Genomic DNA, 23,906 nt, shown 5'->3' with positions numbered 1-23,906 from the left:
TGCCAAATCCCGGGCCTTCGCCGGAACCATCACCATGGAGACCGAGGAAGGCAGAGAGGACCCAGCCCTACACTTTCGGGACCCGGGAATGAGTTCTTCCTCCCACGGAGGGTTCCCGTGCAAACTACAAGTCCCAGCGGCCGCTGGACTTCACCATTTGCTTCTGAAGGGCCGCTTTACTCCGAGGGCCGCTGGGAGTTGTAGTTCTCTGAGACAACGGGCTGAAGTTGCGTTGCGCCCTCTGGTGGACACGGCGCCCAAGTTCGCTATTTCCGAGGCCCAAGGGACCCTACTCAATGTCATCCCCAAACCTTTTCACCTCACCATCTAATCCCTCTTTCCCCACCCAATTCACTCAGTTCCAGCCACAGTGGCCTCCTCGCTGTTCTTCCAACATCTACCCCTGAGGCTCCTGCATTTACCTATCCTCCTAGGATTCACTATGGAAGGTGTGTTGGCAATCATTCATGAACTCAACAAATATTTATTGAGTTCCTACTAGGCATCAGGCATTGTCACACCATAGGGGACATAGCTCTAATGAGAGTATCACTGGGTATTGGGGACCACCAGAGGAAGATTCTAACTCAGCCAGGGAAGATCAAAGAAAGCCTGAAGTTTGAAAAGCTTCCCAGGAAAAGCTCACTAAAAGGGATGACTGGGAGGGTCGGGTCAGGGCATGGGTGTAGAGTAAGGAGATGTGCCCTGTGAGGGCAAACAACCAGAGGTACTGGAGTAGACCTGGGTAGGTGTACTGGAGAAGAGGATACTAAATAGGGGAACAGCGGAAACTAAGAAAAGGTGTAAAAAACTGGTGTGGTCAGGACACTGCTCAGTATGACTAGCCTGAGTGACTGGGAGGAAGAGACCACAAGGGAACATGAAGGGGGACTTCCCTGGTGGTCCAGTGGTTAGTACTCCACACTTGCACTGCAGGGGACATGGGTTTGATCCCTGGTCGGGAGCTAAGATCCCATGTGCCCTGCAGTGGGGAAAAAAAAAAACAGGGAACATGTAGGCAACCAGACAGCACAGAACATTGAGTGCTAGCTGAGAGGCTTGGACTTTCTCCTAGGGGCGCTGGGGAGCCAAAGAGGGGCTGTGAACAGGAGTGGGACAAGGGCAGCTCTGGGGCCTTGAGAGAAACTAACAAGGGGAGAGACTAGAGGCCAGGAGGCCAGGGAGAGGATCGGGGGAGAGGACGAGACCTGAGCTGGCGGAGCAACCTCCATGGGATTCCAGTCCAATGTCCCTCTTCCCTCCCACTCCCCATTTACTCCTAGCCAGACAAAGAACAAAGGCAAAAATCTTTTATTTCAATTTTAGGGAAGCCACCATCCTCTTCCCTCCATGTAGAAGCACAGGGAGACACCCAGTCAAGAAGGCATGGACAGAAGGGGCATCGCCACCATCAATTGCTGAGGAGAGAGAGGAAGGGGAAAGAGGTTCAGGACCTGGGGATCCAGCCCCCAGCCCCCTCCTCCCTCAGACCCAGGATCCAGACCCCCCCAGCCCCTCCCCCCTCAGACCCAGAGTCCAGGCCCCCAGTCCCTCCTCCCTTAAACCCAGGGGTCCAGGTCCCCAAGTGTCCCTGGTTCCCCACAACTCCCAGCCCCCCAGGTACCTTTCTCTTCTGATGGAAGGCTGCCTTGCTCTCATCACAGCTGATTCGCAGGGGGATGTAGGCATCCAGATGGTACAGCTGCTGGGGGCCCCCCATTACCAGGCGATTCTCCCCGATCTCCAGCGACAGTCCCAGAGCGCCTTCCTGGGGATGCAGTGGAATCAGCCCACCCTCCCCTCCCCAGCAACAGGACGATAAGAACACAGACCAGTGAGAGAACTCTCGCGTGTCGGGATACCATATTTAAAGAGTCTCACCTCCCAAGAAAAAGGTGGGACACAGTAATTACAGGTTTATAACTGAGCACTTACGATGCACTGGGCATCCTCAGGACAGCACCGGAAGTGGGCCTGAGGCCCCCATGGGACGGAGGAGGCAACCTGCTCCGAGCGCAGCACTGGCCAGGCTCACACAGGTCTGACAACAAGCCCGCATCACTCCCCCTCCAAGACCCCGACCCTTCCAGACCTCATTCTCCTACTCTGGTGGAGGGTGCACTCACCAGTTTGGGGAGGTCAATTTCGGCCAAGAGGAGGTCAGGGGCCTCCAGCCAGAGGTTCAGGTGAGGCTTCTCAGGGCTGGGGAGGAACCAGACCCAGAACTCAGAAGAGCCGCCAGGTCTTTACCAGGGCCGCTCCCTCTCTTTCTCCCTCCCAGCCCTGCAGCCTCAGGACACCTTCCCAGAGGGAGTTCTGCTTCTCCTCCCTCTGGGTTCCCAGAGCCCCAGGACACCAACACCTACAGGATAGCGGGAGAGATTCCAAAGAATGTCGGGGAGACAGGAGATAGGGAGCCCACTGAATGCCCACCCTTTCTCAGGTCTTGGGGAGTCGGGCATGTACAGGTTCCCCAGCTCCTGGATCCGAGGACGCTGCTGGGAGCGGATATTCTGCTGGGAGATAGAGCCCAGGAAAGGTCTGTTCTTCAATATACGCCACTCTGAGGGGAAGGAGCACAGGATCAAAGGTCACATGGCTCAGGGTGTCCTTTGCTCCCTCCCCTAGAGGAAGAAGGGGGTCTTGCACTGCGAGAGAGGCTCCGCCCTCTGCCCAGGATACCAGGGATCTGACCACACCCCCAAGCTTGACTTTAGGAGGCGTGCCTGCCTTAGCCCCGCCCCTCGAGGCTCTCCAAGACCCCTGCCTCCTCCCTCTCCCCCTTCCCAAGACTCACACATCCCTCTCCCTGAACTCCACAGCCCAGGGGCTAATATAATCCCTGCCCACACTAGTCCCACTTCTCCCAGGGGCCGCCCCCAAGCTCCTCCAGGTTTGGCTCCTCCCTGTGGCCCAGGCCCCGCCCCTCACCTGGATTTAGTGGCAGGCTGTATTTGTCCTCAAGGCCCTCCCTGGCAATGGTGATCACAAGCTCCCGCAAGAAATCGCTGTTCTAGGAGTGAAAGAGGGAGAAGAGATGTGGGAGGGCTGGGTGATGGAGGGAGAGGCCCCGGCCCAGGCCTCCCCTGCAGCCCCGCCCCCAACCTGCATCCTCCGGTAGAAGTCGCTGTTGACAGCTACGTCGTAGGCGGTACAACCCTGGCCTTCTGCCGGGAGAGAAAGGGGGTGAGACCCCAGCCCTCGGTGGGAACCCCACGGCCCAGGCACAGCCAAGGAAAACACAATCAAGAATAGCAGCCACAGACCCAGAGACATTAGGAAGTCAAGACACGCGCCTGCCAGTCTGGATTCATACCAGCCTCGTCTCCCACCTCCAGTCTCTTCCCCTCTGGTCCTTCCCCACCATGTCCCAGAGCTGACCCTGACCCTCCCCAGTTCCTAGTCCTCCCAAGGCTCCCCAGCACCCGCAGGGGGAGGACTGAGTCCTTCAGCCTGGCACTGGAGGCCCTGTGTGGTCTGCCCCTCCCACCTGGAGAGTTCACTTCTCCAGCAACCTCATCCCTTTAAATTTCTTCCAATCACTCTTGATTACTGATCAATTCAATTCAATCATTTCTCTCCGGCCTCTGGACCCCTCTGTCCTCTCTGCCTAGAACCCTCTTTTCTGTCTTGGCCTGATGAACTGCTCTGGTTCCTTTAAATCTTATATCCGACGTCTCCTGCTCCAGGAAGCCTTCCCTGATCCCTAAGTGGGAGTGAAGAGGCCCCCCACCCCACCCCGAGCACAGCACAGAGTCACACCACATTGAAATCACATCTGCCTCCTTCATCCTCACCCATGACTGAGAGTTTCTCAAGGGCAGGTTCTGGGTTTTGGTAAGTCCCTACTCCCCAGGGCACTGGCCAAAGCTTCATCCCAGGAGGCTTCAGGGGACATATGTGAATTGAAAAAACAAGGATATAGAGACAGAAACTCCACAGAGACAGAGGTGAGACAAGGCAGAGACACAGAGACAGAGGAGAGGGTGGAGGAGAAAACAGGGATGAGTTAGGGCTGGCCAAGGACTACAGCCAGAAGATCAGCTAATGAGCACCTGCCCAGCCCTCCCTTGCCCTGGGGTGGGGCAGGGAGAAGTGCCAGCCTGGCCAGGTGAGCAGAACCAGGACTGTCCAGTGAGAGTTCTGGATGCCCAGGAGGCTAGGGATATGCCATGGGGAAAAGGATCAGTACAGAGGTGCCAGGTTTCTAGGTCCCGAGGGAGGAGTGTCCTGGGCCCTGGATTCTAGGGAAGAAAGGACCGAGGGGGCTAGATTCCTGGGTCCTCTCAAGGCACTGACTTGCATCCATTTCGGCATGCGGCTCTCCCAGACTCATGGGGATGCGAAACCCAGCTTGGTCCTCCTCCAGCATTTGAAGCAGCTCATCCTCGGTCAAGTCAGCGGGAGGAGGGATGGAGGGAGAGTGACAAATGTTGATGAAAACCTTCCCTTCAGATGAGTTGGTCTTTATGCAGAAACCTGATGGGAATGGGTTTGTCCTTGACCATCTGTCTCTGCATGGGTCTCAGTGTCCATCCTTCTTTTGATCTGTCCCCCTCCTAGAGTATTAGTCCTCCACTTTCTGGGTCTGTTCCCCTTCCTGCCCCTGGGATTTCTGACTCTCTGTCTTTGAGTCCTGTCCACCTAGTCACCCCACATCTCTCTTTTTTTTTAAAATTTTTATTGTAGTATAGTTGATTTACAATGTTGTTACTTTCTGCTGAACAGCAAAGTGAGTCAGTTATACATATATATAACTCTTTTTTAGATTATTTTCCCATATAGGTCATTAGAGTATTGAGTAGAGTTCCCTGTGCTATACAGTAGGTCCTTATTAGTTATCTATTTTATATATATTAGTGTGTATATGTCAATCCTAATCTTCCAATTTATCCCTCCCCCTTACCCCTCCTCTCTTTGGATCTCAGTCCCTTCCTTGCTCTCTCTGGGTTTCCGTTCACTCCCATCACCCAAGGCCTCTATACACCACTACTGTGTCTCCTTCCTCTCTCCTTTCCCTATGTCCCCTGCCCCCAGTCTGTGACCACCTCTCTCTGGGACGCTATCCCTCTCTCTTTGGCTTTCTGTCTTTCTCACCAGGTTGAGGTTGTATTTGTGTAGATTCTGGCCTGCTTGTCTGGGCTTGCTGGAGCTCCTTGGAGGCCTGTGTGAAAGAAAACAACGTCCAGGCTTGGCGTTTGTGCTGTCAGAACCCCCTCATTTGTTCCTCAAATGTTTAGTGAGCAATTTTTACGTATATGAGCTAGGCAGAGCATGAGACATACTATGTCCCCTTCCTACTTTGAGGAACCCGAAGGACAGCCCTGATCCCACTCCCATTTCTTCCAGAGACTAGCGAACAGCTAGCAGTAGTAGTAATTAAGCAACTACAACTCCCGTAGGCACTGTTGCTCCACCACCACCCCCGCCGCCAGTGCATTCTGGGAACTGTAGTCCCGTTTCTGAGTGCACACACACACACACACACACACACACACACACACACACACACACACACACACACACACACACACACACACACACACACACACACTTCTCTCTCTCTCTCTCTCTCTCTCTCTCCCAAATCCTCAGGGACCCAGGAGTCCGTTCAGTCCGCACCTGCAGCAGCAGCTCCTCGAAACGCGCCGTCTCAGCGCTCATCGTCTCTGCCTCGTTTAGCTCCGGTACCAGCAGCTTCAAGTCGGCCACGGCCCTGGGGAAGAGACCTAGGCGTCCTCAGCAACAACCTTCGGTTGGATCCGAACTCTGAGGCCTGCTCCCGGGCCCTCAACCGACTCCCGACACCCACAATTCTGTACGCAAATCTAAGAATCTGGCCTGAGGCTACAGTTTCACTCAGGTCAGATACTGCATCAAATCTCTTGGGAGCCAGTGTCTCTAGATGCCCTCTAAGCCCTATGTGCCAAGTGTTTAAATGAGAGCCACTCTAATGGTCTCTGCGTAGCCAGGAACTTGGGTAGGCCACACTTCCGACTACCCCAACGCTCCTTCATCTATCCTGCAACCGCATTCGGTACCAATCACAGAACAATCTAGTCTAAATCTGAAGCCGCGCCCTTCACCTCAACCAATCAAAACTAATCCAGAAAGCCACTAAACGCCACACTTCCGATGTGGATTAAAGCCACACTTCCGCTCCTTCCCTACAGCCACATCTGGCCAGGTTACTGGGCAAAGCTGGCACACTTCTAAAACCTTAACTTCAGTGTCCATCCTAAAGGACTCCCTTCTGATCTCTGAACAATCACCTCGTCCCCAGAGGTAGATTAGATTCTCGAGTAAAGATATTTCGGGCTAAAAGCTGCACTTTCGGTCTCCAATATGAACAGGGTGGTGGGAAGACGCCAATACGGCCACTCTTCTAAATCTGGAGGCCTCGTACCTATTTGAAGGCATCCATATTTTCTTTCCCCACTCCCCCAGCTTTGAGGAATGCGCATGCTCCAAACTACACTTCCCGGCGCAGACCTATAAGCGGAGTCACCGGGTCCTAAGGCGGGATTACGCTCTATTTCCTGTAGCCCCGCCCTTTTGCCTGGAGGGGGCGGTGCCGCCCTTCAGACCTCGAGGTTCCCTTAGGGAGAGAGTCCCGCAGTCCGTGGAAAGCGGCCTGGGAGCGTGATGGCTGCGACGCGCACAGGATCCCGCGCCTGCGAGATCTTCACCACGCTGGAATACGGACCGGTGCCGGAGAGCCACGCATGCGCATTGGTGAGGGCTTGCCCGGCCGGCGCTGCCCATCCCCCTTCCCAGTCCGCCGGGCCCCGTTTTGAGCGCGGACTCCCGTGATCCACCGCGGCAGCTCAGCAGCTCCGCCCCTCTCAGCTCCTGTGATTCCTGCCGCTCCTTAGGATCCACCCCGGAGGACGTTCCCTTGAGCCCTTACGGTTGCTGCCTGCTAGCCCTTTAGTCTGTTCTCGCGAGCCCTAGTGGCTGTCGTGTTCCACGGTCCAAAACTCAAGGTGGTGCTTCTCCTATTCTGCAGAATCCCCCGAGGGGCTTCTGTGATTCTTCAGGGCCGCCTCAGAGCTTCCTGTGATCCCCTGGGACTCAGAATTCCTGTGGGCGTAGACTTCCCGTGATTCCTCAGAATATCCTATGGCCCCCGGGGTCCCTCGGAATTCCTGGGGGGGGGCTCCCTTGGTCGTCCGGAGACCTCCGCGGAGCCCCCGTGGGTCCTCAGGGTCACGTCAATACTTGTGGGGTTCCTATAATCTCGGGAACCCTCGGAATCCCAGAATACATCAGAACTTCCTGTAATTACCTTCAACCCCGCAGAATAACCCCGTGGGGCTCCCGTGATCCCTCCCTGTACTTCAGAACTTCCCTAAGACTCCCGTAATCCCTCAGGGTCCCCCAGAACGATCTTGGGGTTCCCATGTATAACTTCGGTGCCTCGGATTTTGTATAGTTACCCAGCCCCCTCAGAATTCCCCCATGGAGCCATCCTGATCTCACAGGGCCCTCTAGCACCTAGGTGTGAGAAGCTTGGGCTTTTCTCTGGAGGGAAAGAGGAGGTTAGAACAGTGGTCCACGTGGAAGAAGATGAGACCAGAGCCTGGTGCGGACTGTAGAGATGGAGAAGAGATGAGGCAGAGATGCAGGAGGAACGGGGTTTGGGGTATTGAGAGGACAAGGACAATACCTCGGGTCTGGGTTTGGCTGTCTCTGTCCTCCCCCCCACCCCATGGTGAACCCAAGAGGAGTAGGGTGGCAGAAAGGTTGGGAAAGACTATGGGCTTGGTTATCACATGGTGATGATGAGAGGGAAAGCCTTGGGCCATGTGCAGGAGTCAAATACTACTTGTGCCTGAGCCTCAGGCCTAGAGACAGCGTCCTCACAGTAGAAAGATAATTGAATGGTGGGAATGATGAGGTTATCTAGTACTATAGTGTAGACTCAGATAAGAGGATCTGGGATGGAGTATAGAGAATTCCCATACTTGGAGGTTGGTTAGAGATGGACTATTCTGAAATAGCAATAATGTGATAATAGCTTATATTTATTGGGTGCTTTCTATGCGCCAGCCTCTGTGTTCAGCATGATCTCCTTTAATCCCCAAAACAGCTGTGAGAGGGGATTATTGTCATTACTTTAGTGATAGCAGACAGAAGCTTAAAGAGGTAAGTAATTTGCCAACAGTCAACACACCTTAAAAAATGTGAAAATGAGATTTGAACCTGAGCCCTGGGATTCCAGAGCCCATGCCCCCCATCCCCCCACCCCACCCCCCAGCTCAGTCTTACAATCTGTGGGCCAGACTCAACCAACAAACATGTTTTCTTTGGCCTGAACTTTATTTTTTAAAATGTGAATTAGTGGACAAGTAATTTCGTGTAAACATCCGGGATTCCAGCTTCTCTTGAAAATAAAATTCCAAAGTTTGGCAACCTTTGGCTCACATACCCTGACAAAGATTATCTGGCTCCAATAGCTAACTGTGTTTTTAGACAAGTCGTGAGTTCCTAGTCTCCACCAGGGCCCTCTTCTCACACCAGGGCGGCCTGCCAGGACCCTGTGGAACATTCTTTCTGGGTTCTATTTTTCTTTGGGGGGGGAAATTTTGCAAAGTCACACAGAGGACTTAAATTATGAACTCCCATTTACCCATCATCACTCAATGTCAACAATCATCAACATTTCATCCAATGTTGTATCTCTTTGTTTTCTCTTTTTTTTTCCTGGAGTGATTTAAAACCCAGATGTCATGTTATTTTCCCATAAGTATTTGAATCTTCATTTCTAACAGGTAAGGACTCATTTTGTAACATAACCACCAGGCTGTTTTAACATTAACAGTCATTCTTTAGTATTATCTAGTGCCCAGCCCATGTTCATATATGCCTGACTGTTTCAAAAATGTGTCTTTCCGTCGGGGGGCATCTTTGAATTTGAAACTTATGAATTTTTACTTTACTTAAAAATTTGGGGGGCTTCCCTGGTGATCCAGTGGTTAAGAATCCACCTGCCAACGCAGGGGATGCGAGTTCAACCCTGGTCGGGGAACTAGGATGCCACATGCCACGGGACAACTGCACTCGTGCGCCGCAACTAGAGAGAAACCCACAGCGAAGAAGCCCGCACACCCCAGTGAAGACCCAGCACAGCCAAAAAAAAAAAATTTTTTTTTACTTTAAAGAAAAATGAGGAAGCCCAGTTGGTAGGTTAAGAGAAAAATCAGGAGACTAAGGCATCAGGGATGCTAAGAGAAAACAGTTCAGGGAATTCCCTGGTGGTCCAGTGTTTAGGACTCCTCGCTTTCACTGCAGGGGGCCCAGGTTCAATCCCTGATCGGGGAACTAAGATCCCGCAAGCCAACGGCCAAAAACAACAACAACAAAAACCAGTGTGCAGAAGGAAAAAGTGGAAAGGATGTCTTGGATTTAGAAAGGATTTAGGGAAGACAGGGAGAGAAAGAAACAGGAAACAGACAGGGAGAATGAAATGCAATAAAATGAATAGGAAGTCTTAAGTAAGTGCTGTTCTGAGCCTATGACACATATGGATCCATTTAATTCTCATCACTGTCATGTGAAATAGGGAGAGACTGTGATTATCTCCATCTTCCAGATGGGTTAGCCGAGACTAGGGTATTTTAAGACCCAGGCTAAGACTGCACAACAAAGAAGTTTCAGAGCCACGATTCAAACCCAGGCCATGTGGCCCCAGGCTCCAGGGACTCCCTGCCTTGGGCTCAGTTAGGCACTTCACAGCCAAATAAACTTCACCTGGCAAGGCAGCATCAGGCCTGTGTCTTCAGTGGGGGGGCGGGGGGGCGGGTGTCACATCCTTCCCGAGTGATGACAGCTGAGGTGGGAGGGAACGCCATCTCATGTGGGAAGGTATGGGAGTCACCTGGCTTAAAAGCCCCCCCTCCCAAAGAGCACGTGATACAGTCTCATGGGCATTGCAAGGGTCCTGGCAAGGAACATGCCCATCACAAGAATGCAGAGCACTCCAGGAAGCCCCAAAGTTCTGGCTTCCCACTGGATATTTAGGGTATATTCCCAGTTTTCCCAGTCCAGGTGCAGTGGACCAGTCGGGGGTCAATATTGTCTAGAAATATAACTGAATTGTATCAGATTTCCAGGGAAATAGAAAGTCATTTCTGTTCAACAAGGTCATTTCTCCACAGAGAACAAGTTTTATTAATCCTTTGTTCACATTCTCCATATGTAAAAGTCGATAGGACGTCCCTCATATGTTGCTGGTGAGAATGTAAAATGATGCAGCTGCTGTGGAAAACAGTTTAGTGGTTCCTCCATGAATTACTCAGAGCATTGCTATATGACCCGCAGCTCCACTCTGAGATATATGCCCAAAAGAAGTAAAGACGTATTCGAAGAAAGACTTGTACGTGAACATTCACAGCAACGCTATTCACAATAGCCAAAGGGCAGTAACAACCTAAATGCCCATCAGCTGATGAATGGGTAAAGAAAATGTGGTCTCTCCAGACAATGGAATAGCATACAGCCATAAAGAGTAATGAAATTCTGATCCATGCTACGGTGCGGATGAACCTCGAAAACACCAAGCTGAGTGACAGAAGCTAGACACAGAAAGTCACGTATCGTAGGATTCCATTTATATATGAAATGTCTAGAATAGGCCAGTCCATAGAGACAGAGAGCAGATTAGTGGTTGCCAGGACTTGGGGGCAGGGGAGAAGGGAGGGTGAGCTCTTAATGGGTATGGAGTTTCCTTTTGGGGCGATGGAAATATTCTGGATTTTTTTCTTTTGCCGTGCTGCTCGCCACGTGGGATCTTGGTTCCATGACCAGGGATTGAACCTGGGCCTCCAGCAGCGGAAGCGTGGAGTCCTAACCACTGGACCGCCAGGGAATTCTCTATGTTCTGAAAGTAGATAGTGGAGATGGTTGCACAACGTTGTGACTGTATTGTTAGAAAATGCCCTGAATTTACACTTTAAAATGGTGAATTTCATGTCATGTAATGTTTATGTGTATTTTCCTCCTACACGGGAAAATAACTGATGGGGCAAAGGGGGCGGGTATTCTCTTCCCAGAGGACTCTGGGTAGGGATAGAGCTCCTCCAGCTGCCTCTCAGCCCCCTTTCCGAACTCTCTCCACCTCCCCCAGGCCTGGCTGGACACCCAGGACCGGCACTTGGGTCACTATGTTAACGGACGGTGGTTAAAGCCTGAACACAGGAGTTCAGTGCCTTGCCAGGATCCCATCACAGGTATGCGGTGTCCCCCAGTCGTGGGAAAGAGGTGTCTATGACCCCAGGTGTACCCACGAACAATATACCATTCTCTCTGCTCAGGGCCCTGAGAGCAGGGAGCAGCTGGTGGGAGAAGAAGGCTGAGATTTCTGGCTCCTCTTGATAACAGTCCTCCTAATTATGGTTCCAGGTCCCTGTGAACACTTTTTTTTTTTTTTTTTTTTTGCCCGTACGCGGGCCTCTCACTGCTGTGGCCTCTCCCGTTGCGGAGTGCAGGCTCCGGACGCGCAGGCTCAGCGGCCATGGCTCACGGGCCCAGCCGCTCCGCGGCATGTGGGATCCTCCCAGACCGGGGCACAAACCCGCGTCCCCTGCATGGGCAGGCGGGCCCTCAACCACTGCACCACCAGGGAAGCCCACTGTGAACATTTTTGAAGTCAGTGTCTCCTAAAATCCCTTCCTTGCCTGTGGGAGGCAGTCAGAGCAAAGACCTATATAGATTTATCCGCATTTGTCAGATGATAAAACTGAGAACCTGTGTGGGGTAGGGGGACCAACTTTACTGCCTTGGGGCGCTCCTGGGCTCCAGAAGTGTCAGCCCCCTCCAGTTCTGACACGGGTTCCCCCCACCTGCCAACTGGGTTCCCCCCATTCATCTCCCCAGGAGAGAACTTGGCCAGTTGCCTCCAGGCACAGACGGAGGATGTGGCAGGAGCCGTGGAGGCTGCCAGGACTTCGTTGGAGAACTGGAGCACACAACCTGGAGCCTTTCGGGCCCAGCATCTGACCAGGTGATGCACTTGAGGTTTGGACCCAAGGAGATGGAGAAGGATTTGAGAACAAAGACTCTATATTTCCCAATATCCCACTGAATTCACTGGCTGCTAAGACTCATATACCCAGCATGCCTTTGAGCCTTTAGCAGCTAAAACATCCATTTCTCACTGTTCGCTGGGACTAGAAATGACGAAGTCTGTTTCCCAGCATACCCTTGGGACTCATCTGGGCGCCATTTCTCAACAGCTCACTGGGCCTGGTGAAGCTCCTGAAACTGTTTTCCAGCACATTCTTGGGGAAGTTAGAGACAAAGATTCCATTTCCCAAAGAACAATTGAACTTAAAGGCTAAGCTTTCATTTCCTAGCACATTTGGGGGTTACAGGTGGCCAAGATCTTTACACAGCACCCTGAGGTTTTGAGTGTTTACCAGACTACATTTCCCATACATCTTTGGTGCCCTCCACCACTGGTAAATAGTGCTGATGCCCCAGGGGTTCCTGGGGATTGTACTTCCAGGACTCTATCAGGCCAAGGGGCAGTGGGAAATGACCATCCCAGGACTTCCCTGGCGGTCCAGTGGTTAGGACTCTGCGCTTCCACTGCATGGGGCACAGGATCGATCCCTGGTCGGGGAACTAAAATCCCTCAAGCCGTGCGGGCGGCCAAGGAAAAGGAAAAAAGAAAAAAATGACCATCCCCCACTGCTTGCTCCACAGGCTGGCCAAGATGATCCAGAAGCACCAGCGGCTGCTGTGGACCCTGGAGTCCCTGGTTACTGGACGGGCCATTCGAGAAGTTCGAGACAGGGATGTCCCTCTGGCCCAGCAGCTGCTCCAGCACCATGCAGTCCAGGCACACACCCAGGAGGAGGCGCTGGCAGGCTGGGAACCCCTGGGTGAGAAGCAGGAGTCCTAGCCCCAAGCCCCCTCCTCCCTCACCATCCAGCAGTGCCTGCGCCAGTCTCATTTGTTCTTGCAGGAGTGATTGGTCTCATCTTGCCACCCACATTCTGCTTCCTTGAGATGATGTGGAGAATTTGCCCTGCCCTGGCTGTGGGTAAATGATTGGCTGGGGGTTGGGACTCCGGGGTCTGAGGGAGAAGGGGGCCGGGGGTCTGGACTCCAGGGTCCTTGAGCTGCCTGCCTTCCCCAGGCTGCACTGTGGTGGTCCTCGTGCCCCCAGCCTCTCCGACGCCCCTCCTTGTGGCCCAGCTGGCAGGGGAGCTAGGCCAGTTCCCAGGAATCCTCAACGTGATCAGTGGCCCTGCCTCCCTGGGGCCTGTCCTGGCCTCACAGCCTGGAGTCCAGAAGGTGGCCTTCTGTGGAGCCATCGAGGTATCTTCAGGGGTGGGAGGGTGTCTGGACACAGCTGGGAGGCTGGAATGCTCCTCCCCACTGCTGACCCCTGCGTGGGTCCCATAGGATGGTCGTGCCCTACGGCGGGCCCTGGCGGGCCAGGGTCCCGAGCTGGGCCTGGCACTGGGGGCTGAGTCGCTGCTGCTACTGATGGAGACGGCGGATGTGGACTCGGCCGTGGAGGGCGTCGTGGATGCAGCCTGGTCTGACCGCAGCCCGGTGAGACCTGGGGGCTGGGCCTGTCTGTCTCCAGACCCTGGGGCCCCATGACTTCATTTATTTTATTTATTTATTTTTTAATTAATTTATTTGGCTGTGCTGGGTCTTAGTTGCGGCATGCGGGATCTTCGTTGCCACGTGTGGGATCTTCGTTGTGGCATGCGGGATCTTTTAGTTGTGGCATGTGAACTCGTAGTTGTGGCATGCATGTGGGATCTAGATCCCTGACCAGGGATGGAACCCGAGCCCCCTGCATGGGGAGCACGGAGTCTTAACCACTGGACCACAAGGGAAGTCCCTTCATTTGTTTTACTTTTCAGTTCTTTGTGTCTCCAACCTCTTATCTGTAGACCATCGCGTGTGAAGGTCCTCATCCTCTCGAGTTTCTGAATCTCCACGTTCCCGGCTCTCCTGGGCTTCCAGGCTCGGGGGCTCTGTGTCTGTTGTTCTTTAGGACTCTTCATTTTTCTGAGTGTCCATGTCCTAGTTTTCTAGCGTCTCTCTTCGCTCTGCGTCACCAGCTTTCTGTAACTCCACATCCTCCCTGGGGTTTGGGGCCTCAGGGAGTCTCCTGGTCCTCGGCCACTTCTCCCTGACCCTCCTCTGATCTGTGCACATATGTCCCCCAGGCTTGGCCCTCTGCGGGGATGTGACCCACCCACGTAGGCTCCGAGTTTGCCCACCCTATCCCTCCCTTTTCCTAACAGGGGGGACTCAGACTTCTCATCCAGGAGTCTGTGTGGGATGAGACAATGAGGCGGCTCCAGGCGCGGATGGGGCGGCTTCGCGGTGGCCGAGGGCTAGACGGAGCCGTGGACATGGGGGCCCGGGGAGCTGCTGCACATGACCTGGCCCAGCGCTATGTGCACGAGGCCCAGAGCCAGGGTGCACAGGTGAGCCTGGGGTGCCGGGGGAGGAGGGACCTCAAGATCTGACTCCTGGGTCTGGGGAGGGATGGGTCTGGGGGCCTGGACTCCGGGGTGTGAGCAAGGAGGGCCTGCGGGCTGGACTCCTGGGTCTGAGGGAGGAGGGGTCTGGGGTCCAGACTCCTGGATCCCTGGGGAGGAGAGGACTGGAGTGAACTTGCAGATCTATCTCTCTGTCTCCCTAGGTCTTCCAGGCTGGCAGTATGCCTCCAGACAGCCCATTCTTTCCCCCATCCTTGATCTCTGACCTCCCTCCGGCCTCTCCATGTACTCAGGCAGAGGTAAGCCCCTCAGGGTCTCAGAGACCCTAGGCCATCCACCCATCCTCAGCCGGACATGGGTGGCACAGCACAGAGGCCCCCGGCGTGACCATTTGGACTGGGTCTGGGGGCTGCTGACTGCTGTAGGCTGGACTCCTGGTGGGTGGGGTGTTGGAGGGAGGGGCTGGCCAGGCCGCCTGAGCTCCCTTGTCATCCCTTCCAGGTTCCGTGGCCTCTGGTCGTGGCCTCCCCTTTCCGTACTGCTAAGGAGGCGCTGGCCGTGGCCAACTGGACGCCCCGAGGAGGCAGTGCCAGCGTATGGAGCGAGAGACTGGGGCAGGCCCTGGAGCTGGCCTACGGGTCAGTTCACACCCACTGGGCACACAGGGGGCCCTGCTGGGATGGCCCCAGCTTCAGTCTCGATGTCTTCCCCTCTCTCTGGGTCTCTCCCCGCCTCTCTGACTACCCCTCCCCACCTCAAGTTTGTGCATTTCTCTCTGATGTCCCCTCCTCCCCACAGGCTCCAGATGGGCACGGTCTGGATCAATGCCCACGGCCTCAGAGACCCTGCAGTGCCAACAGGTGGCTGCAAGGAGAGTGGGTCTTCCTGGCATGGGGGGCCAGATGTGAGTGCACCCCTCCCTGCCCATCACCACCCCTTCATCCACCTTGTGCCCTTCTCACGTTCTCTTGACTCTATCCCTCTCTCAGGGTCTGTATGAGTATCTGCGGCCCTCAGGGACCCCTACCTGCCTGCCCTACCTGTCGGAGAATCTGAACTATGACACCTTTGGCCTTGCTGTTCCCTCCACCCTACCAGCTGGGCCTGAAACAGGGCTTAGGTGAGCTGTTCTAGGGACCACAACTCTCAGAATTCCTGGAGTGTGGAAGGGGAGAGGGGAAATTGTGGCAGGCTCCTCCATGGACTGGAGGGAGGTTCTTGAGAGCCATCAAGGGGTCCCTGAGTCCTGCTGAGAATTTCATTCTGGGTCTTACGCCTCACCCCCACCCGCCAGGCCTGATGAGAGTCTCAGGTCTGCTAAATGAAGGTCTGTGCTCTTCCAGAGACTCAGGGGGCCAGGAATGTGGGGTCCCGCAGAGGCTCATGGGAGCTCGAGTGGTCCATCCTGTGGGGTGGGGATGGGGTCTGAGCAGTCCCTGCCCCAGCACCCACCCTCACACCTCACCCTACTCCAGCCCAGCACCCCCCTATGGGCTCTTTGTGGGAGGCCGTTTCCAGGCTCCTGGGGCCCGTAGCTCCAGGCCCATCCGGGATTCGCAGGGCAATCTCCATGGCTACGTGGCTGAGGGTGGAGCCAAGGATATCCGAGGTGCCGTGGAGGCTGCTCACCAGGCTGCCCCTGGGTAAGGAACGGAGGTGTCACATGAGATAGCCCAGGGGTCGTGGGGTGTCAGAGAGGGGAGTCTGAAATCCCAGGACTAGCTGATGCTGATGGGACATATGGGGTCTGGACCCCGAGGACTGTGGGCTGTGGAGTCTGAGCTCCCAGGGCTGATGGGGTGTCAGAGAGGGGAGTCTGAAATCCCAGGACTAGCTGATGCTGATGGGACATGGGGTCTGGACCCCGAGGACTGTGGGCTGTGGAGGCTGAGCTCCCGGGCCTGGACCCCCAGAGTAGGAGCTATGGACAGAGGTGGGGCACCTGGAAAGAGCCAGGATGAGGACACCAACCCCCAATGTGCCCTGTCCACCCACAGCTGGGTGGGCCAGTTGCCAGGGGCCCGAGCAGCCCTACTGTGGGCCCTGGCGGCCGCACTGCAACGCCGAGAGTCCACCCTGGTCTCAAGGCTGGAGAGGCATGGAGTGGAGCTCAAGGTCGCCAAGGCGGAGGTGGAGCTGAGCGTGAGGCGGCTTCGGGCATGGGGGGCCCGCGTCCAGACCCAAGGCTGCACCCTGCAGGTGAGAGGGGTCTGTGGGCGAGCAGACAGGGCAGGCAGTCTGGAGTGGCGTCAGAGGAAGGGCTCCGGAATGAGCCAGACTGGGGGTCCCGGCCCCAGTGGCCTCACCTGTCTACACCTTGATTTCATCTTCTGTATAATGGGTATCCAGCCCACCTCATAGAGTAGTGTTTCAAATTGTTGTTAGTGACCTATTACTGGGCCATAAAACCAATTTAGTGGGTCATAGCCCTGCTTTGGTATTTTTGTTCTTGTTTCTTTTTTTAACAAAAGACAACAGGATAGAAAATATAGAGTCCATTGCACTGAGGATTGTTTGGTGTGATTTTTGTTTTGTTTATATATATAATATGCAGCTAAATATTAGATATTAGGTTGGTCTGAAATGTATGGTGGGTCCAATGAAGAAAACGTGAGGATTCAGTGACTCAAGCAATGGCATGGGCACACTCAGGGATAGAGATAATAGAAAGATAATGGAAAGATAGCTAGTCATTTGACCTGGGCTTCCTCCATAAATGATATACAATTATACAGTGGTACCAACCTTGAGGAGTTGTTATGAAAACTAAGTGAACCGAGCATTTAATGTCTGACGTGTAGCCAAGGGCTCAGAAAATGTTTGCTTATGGATGGCCAATAAGCACATGGAAGAATGCTCCGCATCATTAGTCATTGGAGAAATGCAAGCCAAACCACCACAAGGGACCTCCCTAGTGGAGCAGTGGTTAAGAATCCGCCTGCCAATGCAGGGGACACGGGTTCGATCCCTGGCCCGGGAAGATGCCACATGCCGAGGAGCAGCTAAGCCCGTGCGCCACAACTACTGAGCCCACACTCTAGAGCCCGCAAGCCACAACTACTGAAGCCCATGCGCCTCGAGCCCGTGCTCTGCAACAAGAGAAGCCACTGCAATGAGAAGCCCTCGCACCACGATGAAGAGTAGCCCCTGCTCTCTGCAACTAGAAAAAGCCCGTGCGCAGCAACGAAGACCCAGCGCAGCCAAAAATAAATAAATTAATTAATTAAAAATAACACACGCACACACACAAACCTATAGGCTAGATTTCGAGACCTCTACATATATTAACTCATTCTATCTTAACAGCAAATCTCTGAGGTAGGCACTATTATTATCCTCATTTTAAAGATGGGAAACTGAGGCCCAGAGAGGTTAAGTAACTCACCCAAGGTCACACAGCTGATGTGAACCCAGCATCTGGCTCCAGAGTCTATGCTCTGAAATAACACCTGGTTTTATTAGTATGATTGGAGTTGTTATGGAGAAGCAAAGTTGGGGATGAGAGGAGAAAAAGGGTGGGTGATAGAGGAGACCAAAGGAGGGCAGTCAGGCTCCCCTGCCCCGCCATTGACCTCCTGCCTGTCCCTGCAGGTAGCAGGGCTGAAAGGCCCCGTGCTTCAGCTGCAGGAACCTCTGGGTGTGCTGGCTATTGTGTGCCCGGAAGAGTGGCCCCTGCTTGCCTTCGTGTCTCTGCTGGCCCCTGCTCTGGCCCACGGCAACACCGTGGTCTTGGTGCCCAGCGGGGCCTGTCCCATCCCTGCCTTGGAGGTCTGCCAGGTACAGTCGCCTGCCTGCCTGCTGCTGCTCCCAGCAGCCTGTGGAGCAGCAGATGGATGAAAGATGCCCCAAGACCTGCAGGAGCTCAGCTCTCACCCCACCCCCTTGGTAACCATGGTAACCTGCATCCTGGCACAAAACCTTCACTCCTCATAGACCCAGTGATGGTTCTCTCCAGACTGTGAGCCTTCACCAGTCATGACCCCAGTCCTACTCCTTCCAGGACCCCCATGGCCACTCCCCATTTGCCCATTCTTCACCCTCCCCGACTCCCTCCCAACCCTGGGTGACCCACTGTCCCATCCCCTAGGATATGGCCACCTTGTTGCCAGGGGGCCTGGTGAATGTGGTGACAGGAGACCGGGACCACCTGACCCGCTGCCTGGCCTTGCACCAGGACATCCAGGCCCTGTGGTATTTCGGATCTGCCCAGGTACCTTTTGTTTTGCCATCTCCAGTGTCTTAAACTTCACCAACAAACTCTTCCTTTTCTGGGGACATGGCTGCACCCCCTTAGAACACCCATTGCTAAGGGAGAGAAACTCCTTGGCAACCACGTTTTGAGATCCTGCCCCTTTACAGCCCTGGTTGCTAAGGAAGAGGATCTCTTTAGCAGCAAGGGCCTGAGAGCCTGCCTAGCCCAAAGACCTAATCTCATTGGACAACCCATTGCTAAGGACCACACCCTAGCAACAGTGTCAGAAGCCTACAGTCCACCCTCTTAAACCTCCTGATGGTAACAGATGGGAACTCCTTGTTAACGATAACTTCGGGCCCCATTCCTTTGAGTGTGGGCTGTTAAAGGGGAAGAAGTTCCATAGCCGTAAAGGTCAACCTTGTTTCCCTCAGCATCTGGAAGGTTTGCTTTCTAGGGGCTGAACATTCTAGCCACAGAGCCTAGGCAAGCCTTTAGGCCCCTCCTCAATAATAGTCCTTGTTGCCAAAGAAGCAGCTGCTTAGCAACCAAGCCAATGGAAATGCTGACCACTCCCCCCCCATCTCCCCACGCCAGGGCTCCCAGTTTGTGGAATGGGCCTCAGCAGGAAACCTCAAGCCAGTGTGGGTGAACAGAGGCTGCCCGCGGGCCTGGGATCAGGACGCCGAGGGGGCAGGCCCAGAGCTGGGGCTTCGGGCAGCACGGACCAAGGCCCTGTGGCTGCCCATGGGGGACTGATTGCCCAAGTGCCACCCACTCCATCTTGGACAGAGGACAGATGGACCCCAACCGATGCCAGACGTCTGGAACTTTCCTCTTATCATGGTTCCAATAAACTCTGACCAATCTTGGCTGTGCTTCTGAGGGGGGGAAGGGAGGAAATAGCAACTTCTGGGCTGTTGAGGCCACTTCAGTTCTGAGACTCAGCAGCCGCATGGGCTGGCGCCAGGACAACTCAGTGTCTGTGCAATAGATACAAGGGACTCTAAGAACCTTTGGACAGGGCCGCAGTGACTCTTGTCTCTTCTGGTCTTTTCTATCCAGTGGCTCCTGCTCCCTGGTTTTCTCTGCCTCTGCATTGCCTCAGGATCTGTGGTGTGCTGGTGAAAATAAAATACAGTAGCTGTCTGGGATAAAATTAAATCCATGGTTAAGTAACTTTAGCCAGTTCCATGGTGCTCCTACCACCGTGTCCATTTCAAGCTCCAAATGATTGAACAACCGGCTGAAAATTCCTGAATGTTTAACAGTTCCCACGAGCCACCCCAGCATACCACTGTTTGAGAATTCTTTTTTTTTTTTTTTTTTTTTTAAGAATTCTTTTTGATGCAAGGAACCCACACACACTAGCTTAGGATAAAAGGACATTTTCTGGAAAGCTACAGAGATATGGAAAATAGGGCAAGATACACAGCCGGGGACCCCAGGTCCTGAGAACCCGAATGCAAGCAGGAGCTGTATTCAGGTCCCGTCTCAGTGGGTCATGTGATCTCTTGGGTCTTGTATCTGCTTCATTCCAGATCCTTCTAGCCATGTGACTTTAGGAAAGCTTCTTCACTCTTTTTTTTTTTTTAATTAATTAATTTATTTTATTTTTGGCTGTGTTGGGTCTTTGTTGCTGCGCGTGGGCTTTCTCTAGTTGCGGCGAGCAGGGTTACCCTTCGTTGCGGCGCGTGGGCTTCCCACTGCAGTGGCTTCTCTTGTTGCGGAGCACGGGCTGTAGGTGCACGGGCTTCAGTAGTTGTGGCTCGTGGGACCCAGAGCACAGGCTCAGTAGTTGTGGCGCACGGGCCCAGGTGCTCGCGGTATGTGGGATCTTCCCGGACCAGGGCTTGAACCTGTGTCCCCTGCATTGGTAGGTGGATTCTTAACCACTGCGCCACTAGGGAAGCCTTTCACCACTCTTAAGCCTCAGTTTCCTCATCTATAAATTGGGGCTAATAATTCCAACCTCATTGGGTAGATTCTGTGATGGTTACACAAAACATGCTGTTAATTAGAGGTTGATTTTGTCCTGGGGCAAATGAGAGCAGACAACCTCCTGTCAGTATTTGACTAAAGCTGGGCAGAATAGATAACCTCTCCCAGTATCTGGACGTTTGGACAGGAAAGACACAGGAACGTCTTGGAGGAAAGTCCCTGGAAGGCTCTACTTCCTCTGGGGTTTGATAACTTCCCCCCAGATTCCATGGGCTGCCTCAGTGACCTGCCTATTAGTCCTGTTGCTTTAACCAGCCAAAGCCAGCTACAGGAGGTCTCTATAGCCCCAGCCCAGACCACAGAGGACACTTAGTGCCACATCCACAGGAGAAGAAATCTGATTGGCCAGACTGGGGTAGATGTCCACTTCTGGTCCAATCTTCTCTGGCTTAGGGGCAGGAGCTCCCAGTTAAGGCAGCCATCCAGTTGGTCAACAAAAATCGGTTGAGTGCCTGCTGTGAGTGGGGCACTGTTGTAGGTGCTGGGGATGGCCATGAACAAGACAGAACTTAGCCTCGTGAGCTCATGCAGTGGATGAGAGGTATATTCATTTCTTGTCAGTGCTGTGACAATGACCACAAAGTTAGTGGCTTAAATAAAACAATGCAAACATATTATCTTACAACTCTGGAGGTCAGAAGTCTGAAATGGGTCTCACTGAGCTAAAATTAAGGTGTCAGCAGGGGTTGGGAATTTGTCCCAAGGGCACTAGGGAGCCATAGAGGATCTGTGAGCAGAGGAGAGGTAGGCTCAGCTCTGGCTGAAAGACACTGATGTAACCTAAGGTGACAGGTACAGTACTATAGCAGTGGTAGAAGCTCAGGGCACTCTGGGAGCCTGAAGAAGACACCTTTCCCAACTTGAGTGTGGGTGTGTGTCTGTGTATGAGGTGAAGGCGAGAGAGATGGCAGGAATCTTCCCAAGGCAGGTGCCACTTCACTGAGTTTTTTTTTTCCCCAGCCTTATTGGGGTATAACTGACAGTTAAAAGTTGTATATATTTCAGTTCTACAATGTTATTTCTTAAGGTGTGCAACATGATAATTTAACATACATATGCACTGTGAAATGATTACCACAATCAAGTTAATTAACACATCCGTCACCTCACATACTTACCTTTTTTATTTGTGATGAGAACACTGGAGATACACTCTCACGGGACTTCCCTGGTGGTGCAGTGGTTAAGACTCCGCCTGTGAATGTAGGGGTCATGGGTTCCAGCCCTGGTCTGGGAAGATCCCACATGCCGCGGAGCAACTAAGCCCGTGCATCACAACTACCGAGCCCACGTGCCACAACTACTGAGCCCGCGTGCCTAGAGCCCGTGCTCCACAACAAGAGAAGCCACAGCAGTGAGAAGCCCGCGCACCGCAACGAAGAGTAGCTCTCACTCGCCACAGCTAGAGAAAGCCCGCACGCAGCAATGAAGACCCAACACAGCCAAAAATAAATTACTTAGAAAAAAAAATCCACTCAGCCACTTGCGAGTATACCATACAGTCTTGTTAAATACAGTCACCATGCCATGCATTAGATCCTCAGAACTCACTCATAGCTAAAAGTTTGTCTTTTCTGACCAACAGCTCTCTGTTTCCCTGACCTCCCAGCTGCTGGCAGCCACCATTTTACTCTCTGGATCTATTAATTTGCCTTTTTTAGATTCCCCATATGTGACACCATACAGTATTAGTCTTTGACTAATTTCACTTAGCATAATGTCCTCCAGGTTAATGGCAGGTTTTCCTTCTTTTTGTGGCCAAATAATATTCCATTGTGTGTATATACACACATCTTCTTTATCCATTAGCCAATGGACACCTTTTTTGTTGTTCTTTTGTTCTTGGCCACGCTGCGTGGCTTGTGGGTTCTTAGTTCCCAGACCAGGGATTGAACCCATGCCCTCGGCAGTGAAGGCAGTGAAAGCGTGGAGTCCTAACCACTGGACCACCAGGGAATTCCCTCTAGTTATTTTTTTAGGGATCGTCACACCTTTTTCCATAGTGGCTGTACCAGTTTACATTCCTCCTCACCCTCTCCAACACTTACCTGTGTCTTTTTGATAATAGCCATCCTAACAGGTGTGTGAGGTGATACCTCATTGTGGTTCTGATTTGCATTTCCCTGGTGATTAGTGATTGCACTGGGTCTTGAAGGACAATGAGGAACTAATTAGGTTAGAAAAGTGGTGGTTGGGAGAGCATCCCTGGCAGAGGAAACAGGCAGTGCGGCCTTTGCACATGCTGTTTCCAGAGGTGAGAAACAGCTTTGAGGGAACTAGTGGTTTCAGTCGTGGCCCCCAAAAAATAATGTCCTAACCGCGGAACGTATGAATGTAACCTTATTTGGAAAAAGTCTTTGCAGATGTAATTAAGTCAAGGATCTCGAGATATCCTGGGTTATCCAAGTAGACCCTACATCTAAATACAAGTTCCCTTATAAGAGACAAAAGAGGAGAAGACAGAAGAGGAAAAAGCCATGTGAAGTTGGAGACAGAAATTGAACTCAATTTCTAGCCTCCCCTTCCCTCGAGGTTGGAGGTGAGAGGTCGGTAAGTTAGACTTCTTCCTGTGCCTCCAAGCCCCAACCCTCTAATCACATGACTGGTTTTTCTGGTCCTGACCAGCCCCCATCCTGAGTGTACTCAGGTGTGGTCAGGGAGCGCCCCTCATCTATGAATACCAAAGACAAGCCTATCACCTGGAAGTTCCAAGGACTTAGAGTTTGTCTCCCAGGAAACAGCCGGAGACCAGATGCATTCTCCAATATACCACAACAATGCCGAAGGGGCCAGGATCCACTTGTTCATTCATTTAACAAATGTTGACCGAGCACTTGCCGTGAGCCACGCACAGTTCTTGGTGCTGGAGATCCAGCAGGGTAAGCGGACACTCACCGTGGTCCTCCCAGAGCTGACGTCCTCATAGGGACAACTGACAATAAAGAAAAGTAAACGGCAATGGTGTGTCAGAAGGTCATGAGTGGCGAGGGAGAGAGAAAAGCAGGGATAAGTGGGAGTGCTGGGAGAGGGGTGCAACTTGAAAAAGGGTGGTTGGGGAAGGCTTTGCCTTGTGTAGTTGAGCAAAGACCTGAATGAGATCAGGTTGAACCATGTGGGTATCTGGGGGAAGGGCATTCCAGGCTGAGAGAACTACCAGTGCAAAGGCCCTGGGCCAGGAGCATGCCTGCCTTAGGCCAGCTTGGCTGGATTTGAGCGAGGAGGGAGGAGGGAGGAGACAG

At 53.1% G+C, this 23,906-nt stretch overlaps 2 protein-coding genes across 2 annotated transcripts; one reads left to right on the top strand and one right to left on the bottom strand.

The window, feature by feature from the left end:
- Positions 1 to 1,294: 1,294 nt before the first annotated feature.
- On the bottom strand, positions 1,295 to 6,456 carry PIH1D1 (PIH1 domain containing 1). Its single transcript, XM_032613766.1, has 10 exons — positions 6,407 to 6,456; positions 5,623 to 5,716; positions 5,098 to 5,164; positions 4,300 to 4,479; positions 3,106 to 3,167; positions 2,932 to 3,013; positions 2,434 to 2,563; positions 2,127 to 2,202; positions 1,625 to 1,768; positions 1,295 to 1,418 (listed from the first exon to the last, which is right to left on the bottom strand). Exons 1-10 carry the CDS (start codon positions 6,418 to 6,420, stop codon positions 1,377 to 1,379), a joined length of 891 nt encoding a protein of 296 aa, XP_032469657.1. The 5' UTR covers positions 6,421 to 6,456; the 3' UTR covers positions 1,295 to 1,376.
- A 123-nt stretch (positions 6,457 to 6,579) lies between these two features.
- ALDH16A1 (aldehyde dehydrogenase 16 family member A1) lies at positions 6,580 to 19,845 on the top strand. Its single transcript, XM_032613765.1, has 17 exons — positions 6,580 to 6,735; positions 11,129 to 11,231; positions 11,878 to 12,004; positions 12,709 to 12,887; positions 12,971 to 13,048; positions 13,145 to 13,326; positions 13,414 to 13,566; positions 14,274 to 14,459; positions 14,678 to 14,773; positions 14,976 to 15,112; positions 15,273 to 15,378; positions 15,464 to 15,594; positions 15,950 to 16,117; positions 16,472 to 16,673; positions 18,066 to 18,251; positions 18,562 to 18,684; positions 19,264 to 19,845. Exons 1-17 carry the CDS (start codon positions 6,646 to 6,648, stop codon positions 19,423 to 19,425), a joined length of 2,409 nt encoding a protein of 802 aa, XP_032469656.1. The 5' UTR covers positions 6,580 to 6,645; the 3' UTR covers positions 19,426 to 19,845.
- Positions 19,846 to 23,906: the final 4,061 nt, after the last annotated feature.

Source organism: Phocoena sinus, chromosome 19, assembly GCF_008692025.1.
Source record: "Phocoena sinus isolate mPhoSin1 chromosome 19, mPhoSin1.pri, whole genome shotgun sequence".
Taxonomy (NCBI): domain Eukaryota; kingdom Metazoa; phylum Chordata; class Mammalia; order Artiodactyla; family Phocoenidae; genus Phocoena; species Phocoena sinus.
The sequence above is the reverse complement of the archived record's forward strand: the minus strand, read 5'-3'. Positions and strand labels throughout refer to the sequence as shown.

Bases quoted from the DNA above. Each gene is read 5' to 3' on its own strand.
- ALDH16A1 (XM_032613765.1), top strand. From the start codon at position 6,646: ATGGCTGCGACGCGCACAGGATCCCGCGCCTGCGAGATCTTCACCACG. The intron at 13,049-13,144 runs GTAAATGATTGG...TGCCTTCCCCAG, and splicing joins TTGCCCTGCCCTGGCTGTGG to GCTGCACTGTGGTGGTCCTC. The intron at 15,113-15,272 runs GTCAGTTCACAC...TCCTCCCCACAG, and splicing joins GCCCTGGAGCTGGCCTACGG to GCTCCAGATGGGCACGGTCT.
- PIH1D1 (XM_032613766.1), bottom strand. The intron at 3,168-4,299 runs GTCAGTGCCTTG...CTCTCCCGGCAG, and splicing joins GCATGCCGAAATGGATGCAA to AAGGCCAGGGTTGTACCGCC. The intron at 2,564-2,931 runs GTGAGGGGCGGG...CCTTCCCCTCAG, and splicing joins CAGCCTGCCACTAAATCCAG to AGTGGCGTATATTGAAGAAC.